Here is a 7,607-nt window from a genome sequence, read left to right on the forward strand (position 1 = left end):
GGAAACACATTTGTGACAGCAGGCCAAAGGTGGAGAATGTACGTTTAGTACTTCAACTTGCCTCACAGTCTAAGAAATAATAAAGACACGAGAAAATCATTCCTAAGACAAGTGACACCAATAAATTCAAGGTCTGAGGAGTCCTTGAAGAGGTTCTCAGGTGAGCAGAAGTATGAGGACCTTCCCCAGCTCCCTCTGTCAGAGCCTGCATACCACCCATCTCTGCAGCCCTACTTCCGTGCCCAGCAGGATTTTAGGATCAAGGCTGGGGTCACCACTTGGCATGTGCTTTCCTGCCCAGGGCCAACTCCAACTTTCACCACACTTAAGAGAATTTTGAAATTATTACTTGGTTTTGGTGTTTTGTGTGGTGTTTTTTCACATGGATCAAAAGCAGGCAGGGACAAACAGTCCAATTAGTGGGAACCAACAGAAGCTTGGCCTACAGAAAGCCCTTCCAGCAGACCTTGGGCTCTGGGCTTTTGTCACACAGGGGGTTAAGACTATTTCCATCACAAATGATGCTGCCCTTCTTCCCAGAGCAAGAAGTGCTCTTTGGAGACCAACCACCCTTCAAGGAGCCATTGGCTTAACAAGTCCTTCTGGGGTTTACAAAGAAAGTTTCCTAATCACCCTGAAAGCTTCTCGGAGGGCTTGTAGTCAACTTCACTCATTCTTCTTAACAAGGCATGAGAGACTAATTAGCAGGGACTAACAAGAAAGAAACTTTATTTCTTGTTAATGACAAAGAGCAACTCTACATCTACTTTGTTTGTCAGAGTTAGTGCGGGCTCCAAAACGAAGAGCTGGAGGTCAGTGTGTTGGTGTGTGACACATTAAGGGCAATTGTCTGGGCCTGGCTGCCTGCAGATGGATGCTCCTCCAAGCTCTCCTGATTAAAGCCCCTGCCCCTCATCCCTGAAGTTAACTCCCCACCTCCAGGCTGAGGTCTTCTTTCCTTGGTGGGATCATGCAGTGACCAAGCAGCACCGTCACCTCCTCATTGAGGAGATATTGTGTTGTGCATGGTGGGAGCACTGGTTATGGTGGAAGCTTCTGCCACGCTGGTCTTGGGTCTGCTTGGGATCACTTCTCTATTTTCCTACCACATTTGTTCCTATTCAGTACTCTTTCCTCTCCTATTGGTCTAGTGGGTTAGCTTAACTATAATTACTAAAGCTTGTTAGTCAACCTAATGTATCTTATGATTTATTTTAGAGGAAAAATTACACAACTGTACAACACCAAGCTAAAGCAGTTAGCAATCATACAATAAAAATAAGCTCAAAGTGCCAGGATAGGGAGAAGGCACCTTCACCATTGTGCACAGTTGTCTGACCCTTGAGCAGGTTGCAGGCACTGCAGAAGTTTCTGAGAAAAAAATTGCAAACACAGCTACAGTCAAAATAAGTCCTTGTTGCAGCAAAATGTTGTTATAAAGCCCAGTGTCTGCTGCTATTACCAGTGACGCTGCATTATCTGGGCCACAGGGCTTCCGCAAAGCAGTGGTGGCAGGAAGGAGGAAACAGGGCTTTGGAGGAAGTTTCTGGGAAGACAGTGCCTAACTCAACAGCACAGGCCAAGTTCCTCCTGTAGCCCATGTCAGGAGGTAGGCAGTAAATGCCTCAGTGGCTGGATCATCTGTGGGCATGCTTTTTTTTTACCAGCTAAAGATTAGAAAGGCAACCTGGGAAGAACTTTATGAGATGGGACAAAGCTGTACTCCTGTGTCACACAGTCAGTGGGAAATGAATCTTGGTCTGCTGGCTAGAGGACCATGTTTCATAGTCAACCAGCTGTAACGCACTAGGTGTGTTCACCAGAAATGTGCCTGTTCTTTGGCATTAAAAGATCTCTTGTCATCATTTTCATGCTGAAAGCAACAGCTGTTATTTCTTCTTGCTGCTCAAGGCAACAGTGGTAATGCATTCCCAGACCACAAAGACTCAGAAGGCCTTCGGTTCCTGAAATTCTTATCAGACAAAGTAACTAATGCATCCCTGACTGAGTAAGGTCAATAAATGGCCCAATCCAAGAGCAGCTCATGAACAGGCATTTAGGAACAAAGTAGAGATTTACCAATACTTCTGTCCCCTTGCTCATCAGTAGTATATTGGAGAGCACTGAATCTTCCATTACCACTGCTGCAGAAATGGAGAGGTATAGGAAGTTCTAAGAAGATCTCTCAATTCCTCTGACTCACCAAGAAAAACTATCTGTCAGAGGAACGCTTCCTCTCCATCACCCTCCCCAGAGCGTCCTTCACCTCCTTGTTCCTCAGGCTGTAGATGAGGGGGTTCAGCATGGGGGTGACTACAGTGTAGAACACACAGGCCACCTTGTCCAGGTCCTGGGAATGCCTGGAGCTGGGCCGTGAGTACATGGATGCAGCAGATCCATAGAAGAGGGTCACAGCAGCCAGGTGGGACGCACATGTGGAGAAGGCTTTGCGTTTGCTGGCAGCTGAGGGCATCCTGAGGACAGTGGCCAGGATGTAGGTGTAGGAGATGAGGATGGTCAGACTGGTGACGAACAGGTTGAATCCCACCACGACGAACATCACGACTTCGTTGATGGTGGGATCTGTGCAAGAGATGGCATAAAGCGGGGGCCCCTCACAGTAGAAGTGATTGATGACATTGGAGCCGCAGAAGGACAGCCGAAGTGCCACCCCTGTGTGAATGGTAGCATTCAGAACCCCAGCAAGGTATGAGCCAGCGACCAGCCATGCACAAACCCTGCTGGACATGGAGATCACGTAGAGCAGAGGGCTGCAGATGGCCACGTAGCGGTCATAGGCCATCACTGCCAAGAGGTAGCACTCAGTGGTGGCAAAGACAGCGTAGAAATAAAATTGTGCAAGGCACTCAGAGTGAGAAATGACCTTCCTTGATGCCAGGAGGTCTGAGAGCAGTCTGGGAGTGATTGAGGAAGAATAGCAGACGTCAAGGAAGGACAAGCTGCTCAGGAAGAAATACATGGGAGTGTGGAGTTGGGAGTCCAGCCTGATCAACACAATCATCGCCAGATTGCCTAGCAAAGTGACCATGTAGATCACCGAGAAGACCATAAAGAGGACAGCCTGGACATCCCTGTGCTCTGAGAATCCCGAGAGCACAAATTCATCATTGGGGGTGTGATTTCCCCTGGCCAACATCATAACAGTCACTGTAGAAAAGCAGAGATGCAAAGAAACACAAAGTCAGCATACTCGTTCCTTCCACCCCCCTTAGATAAATGTTAGAGGTGTGTCTTTTTACCAGGGAACATAAGGTGTGGAGGCAGCAACCATAGAATTGTACGTGAATATGTAGAACATATTCAATGTTTGTCTCAAAATACATTTTAAAGTAAACAAGGTGCATGTTGGAATGCATTTCTAATGGTTTTATTCTGGTCCTAATTTGGTTTGATAAAGTCATTTCACAAATAGGAAAGTTTATTCTATTTTCTGAAGATTTTGAGAAGTTTATAACTCAGGTCCAATGAGGCAGCCCCAGCATGACATTAGAGATATTTCTGACATTAGAAATTCAAGTCTGATTTGTTTATATTTCAATTTTATTTTATTTTATTTGGTCTCAGAAGAGGAAAAACATTAGTGAGAGATAGAGACATTTTTAGAGGTTTTATTTTAGGAAAGCCAGAATATGTCACAATAAAATTCTCATTTCTTCCCTTCCTTTCTGTGAAGAAGGTGGGAGCAACTCTGAATTGTTCGAAACAGGGTATTTAGTGTAAATATCAACATACATGCACCTTTAAATAGACCATTTCTATCATTCTTGTGATGCCACTAAATTGAGAAAGGTAAAGGAAAGAATTTTTTAAAATCACTAACAGTGGAATTTTTTAAAATCACTACCCCAGCAACGCTACGGTGCCATTGCTAAGTTGGGGAAGTAAGCTTCTGATAATGCAGTTTAAAAAAATAATAACACCTCTTCCCAAAAGAGAAGTTAGAACTGGTTGCAGTTACACAAGACATCAAACTATACCCTTGGAAAGGATCCTTCAGCACGTGAAAATCTCAATGCACACGCCCTTATCTGACCTATACACGCATCTCTTAAGTCTGGACTTAGTGAGACCAGGACTTCACAGCTAATTATATTCCTTTCCAGGAATTCAAAACCAGCTACAGAAGCTTTCACACCACCCTAAAGCAATCAGAGGTTTTCGCTACAACCCAGGCAGTGCTGCTACACAGTGAGTTTCAAGCACAGTAATGAGTAGAAGCTCGCCAGGCTGTGCAGCTCCAGCACCCTCCGCTCAGAAAAGCAGCTTCTGGGTTCCTCAGTTTCACCTGAGAGATCCTGACCTCAGGCAAGTGTTTTGTGTGCTTCAGTCCACCCTTCCTAACAGCTCAGCTCTCGGCAGCGCTTTCAGGCTGATGCTGGGAGATGCTCTTAACTCACCTGTTTGCTCACACCTCAGGACCCTTTTCAGTTTACGGGCGACAGAGAGGCGAGACTAGTTGTCTTCTAGACCCAAACTTGGTGTGAGAAATAAGCCCCACTTTCTCCCTGTGTTTGTGCTAAAGGCAAGAATGATTTGTCAGCCATAAAGGGCATCAACCCTTGACCAAGAAAAGCTGCTGTTTATATGATTCTTCCATTAAAAAGTTTTGTCAAACGCCCCCCTTCCCTCCCAGCATGTTTCATCATGCAAGAAATTTCTCTTGGGAGTTGATGACTTTGGAAACAGCTCCTTGCGGAGGAGACATGCACTGATAAGTAAACACAATTAGCTTCAGCACGTTAACTGCAAGCCTGAGAGGTTTTCCTTCTTCTTTTTATGTGTGATTTGTATCTCGAAATTGTGGAGAATTTAAAAGAATTGATGTAAAACAGAGATTCAAGGATTAGGCAATAGCTCAGCTTTTGGAGAAGTGTCACAAACAGTAGCTGGGGCACGGCAGGGGGGGAGAAGGGGAGGAAAACCATTCAAGAACTCTTCTGCCACAGTTTGTTTTAATGTTATATAGGATATCCTGTTATTAAAAACCCAGAGAGCTGGACCCAGGTATAGAGTCACAGCTGGATTTATGGGGAGAAGTTTGCCTTTAACTGATTTTAAAAGAACAGAATGGTAATAGCATTTGCCACTAGGTCTTCTAGGAAGTATTTCATATCATCCATGGAAAATTTATTCGGGAAGTTAATATCTGATCTTTGTGACCTTTGTGTTAAAGCAAAAGCATGGTGCTGATACTGACTATCTTCATTTTGCTTTTCTGTTCTTTCCAGAAACTCCTTTGCATGTTGAGCAACATGTACAGCTGAATTATAAATCATTGACTAAAAGCTGGTTTCTCTTTCTCCCTTTGAGGGCATTTTTGAAGGACTCTGGAACATCAGCGTGGGGATCTGATGCTTTCCCTTGTGCTTAAGTATACCCTTCAGAATAGCCTGATTGTGATTGCTCTGGACAAAATCTGCATTTGCCATGGCTACATGTCAGCCCATCGTCCTCAGCTGCCAAGCAGCAAGTGGAAAAAACATATATTCCAGAAAAATTCATCTTGCCATGATGGGCATGTTAAAAATAGATCAGATGAATCAAGGTCCCCAGATGCTTAGTCGTCTCTGAAAGGGGAACCAGTGGTGACTAACCCAGATATGAAAGCCTACAATTAGAATTGATGACTACTGGACTGAGATGACTCAAACCCTGTCTCTGAAACCTGGAAACAGAAATAATTATTAAGCTGCAGCTGGGATGGAAAATAATCTCTGCCTGGACTACCCTTGGACAAGCCAAACAAAATAATAAATCAGGTACATTTTTCTAAAGCAAAACCCGAGGCAACTACTTAGAAAAATTTAAACCAAAGTCATGAAAAGCATTGTCCCTCCCCATGAAATATTTTTTATTTAGCTTGTCTCCTGCTCTCAGCCACCTCTTTTAGCCACCAGAACTCAAATATTTTTGTGATTTAGCATAAATCCTCCTCTGCAAAAAGTATTGGATGTGCAGATTCTAGCAATGCTTATAAATTCATTTCCTATGAAAGTGTCACAAACAATGGAAGTGTTTCTAGGGCTGTTTTTCTTCATTCTATCAGATACATAATTATGGGCAGTTCCGTCTTCACGGGACCTCATCATGGGGTTCAGTCACAATTCACACAGTGTTCAGCACAAGGCAGAAGGTCTTCTGAAGAGATATGCAGGAATGTGCAGTGCCCTCATTGCATTAGGTGTCTGATTTACTTGTTCTGCTGCCTCAGCTCCGTCAGGTGACAGCTGTTTGAGTGTGGATGGAGGGAGACTGGTGGTGATTTGCACAGGAGAGGAGCTTCCTCACAGCTCTTCTGAGGGCAATCCTCACCTTCACATTCCTCAGGCTGTAGATGAAAGGGTTGAGCATGGGAATCACCACAGTGTAGAAGACCGAGGCTGTTTTCCTTTCCTCTTCTGCGTGACTGGAGAGGGGGTGGAGGTACAGGAAAGCTGCAGAGCTATAGAAGAGGGCAACAGCCATCAGATGGGAGGTGCAGGTGGAGCAGGCCTTGTGCCTGCCCTCCCCAGAGCGGGTACTCCAGACGGTGAGCAGGATGAAGGCATAGGAGGTGAGGATGGCCAGGCCTGTGGTGGTGATGATGAAGGCGGCACACAAGACCATCACCACCTCATTGAGCTGGGTTTCAGAACATGAGAGCGGCAGGAGTGGTGGGATTTCACAGTAGAAGTGATTGACAACATTTGGGCCGCAGAAGGACAGTCGGAGGAGACCGGCGGTGTGCACCAAGGCGTTCAAGCCACCAGCAGTGTAGGAGCCCACCACCAGCCGGATACGGACCCTGTGGGACATGACAACCACGTAGTGCAGAGGCTGACGGATGGCCACGTAGCGGTCGTATGCCATGATGGCCAGGAAGATAGCATCCGTGGTGATGAAGACCATGCAGAAGAAAAACTGTGTAATGCAGCCATTGAAAGAAATGACGTTCCTACCAGTGAGGAGGCCCGACAGGAGCTTTGGAGTCACGGATGAAGAATAGCAGATGTCCAGAAAGGAGAGGTGGCTGAGGAAGAAGTACATAGAGGTGTGAAGCTGCGGGTCAGTCCTGATGAGGACAATCATTCCCAGGTTCCCCACCAGAGTGGTGATGTAGATGAGTAAGAAAATTATGAAGAGCAGCTCTTGCAGGTGGGTGAAGCCCAAGAGGACAAACTCTGTCACACCCGAGTGGTTTCCCCCAGTCATGCTCCCGGTTCTGGCACAGAGGATATGGAGAGAAACACAGAGGAGAGGCGAAATCATTTCTCCAGCTTGCAGGATTACACAGTGCCTGAGGCTAAAGCAGGATTTGGTGTTTTCTGGGTGAATAGACATACTTATTTGGAGAAAAAAATAACAGCTACCCTCAATGATTGATGATCAAAAAGCAGTAGCCAGCAGGTCACTGCTGGAAAAAAATAAAAAAGGAAAAAAATAAAAAATAAATCTTAAAGCTGGAGCCTGTGCCCTGGCCAGCACACTGAAAAGAATTGATCTTGGAAAAGATCTTGCCAATGACCTCTTCTCAAGAGCAATCCAAATTCTTTCCAATGGGTATGGAAATATGATTTAATTTCCCCTAGGGGGAAGTTTCTTTTTTA

General features: G+C 45.3%; 1 protein-coding gene across 1 annotated transcript; it reads right to left on the reverse strand.

Annotated features, from left to right (window-relative positions):
• Nucleotides 1-2,212: 2,212 nt before the first annotated feature.
• Nucleotides 2,213-7,212, reverse strand: LOC311210175 (uncharacterized protein; the record flags this gene model as incomplete). Its single annotated transcript, XM_084287965.1, has 2 exons — nucleotides 2,213-3,168; nucleotides 6,291-7,212. The coding sequence occupies 2 exons, from the start codon at nucleotides 7,210-7,212 to the stop codon at nucleotides 2,213-2,215; spliced, it is 1,878 nt and encodes a 625-aa protein (XP_084144091.1).
• Between the last annotated feature and the right edge of the window lie 395 nt (nucleotides 7,213-7,607).

This window comes from Netta rufina (assembly GCF_964035555.1).
Source record: "Netta rufina genome assembly, chromosome: 5".
Classification (NCBI taxonomy): domain Eukaryota; kingdom Metazoa; phylum Chordata; class Aves; order Anseriformes; family Anatidae; genus Netta; species Netta rufina.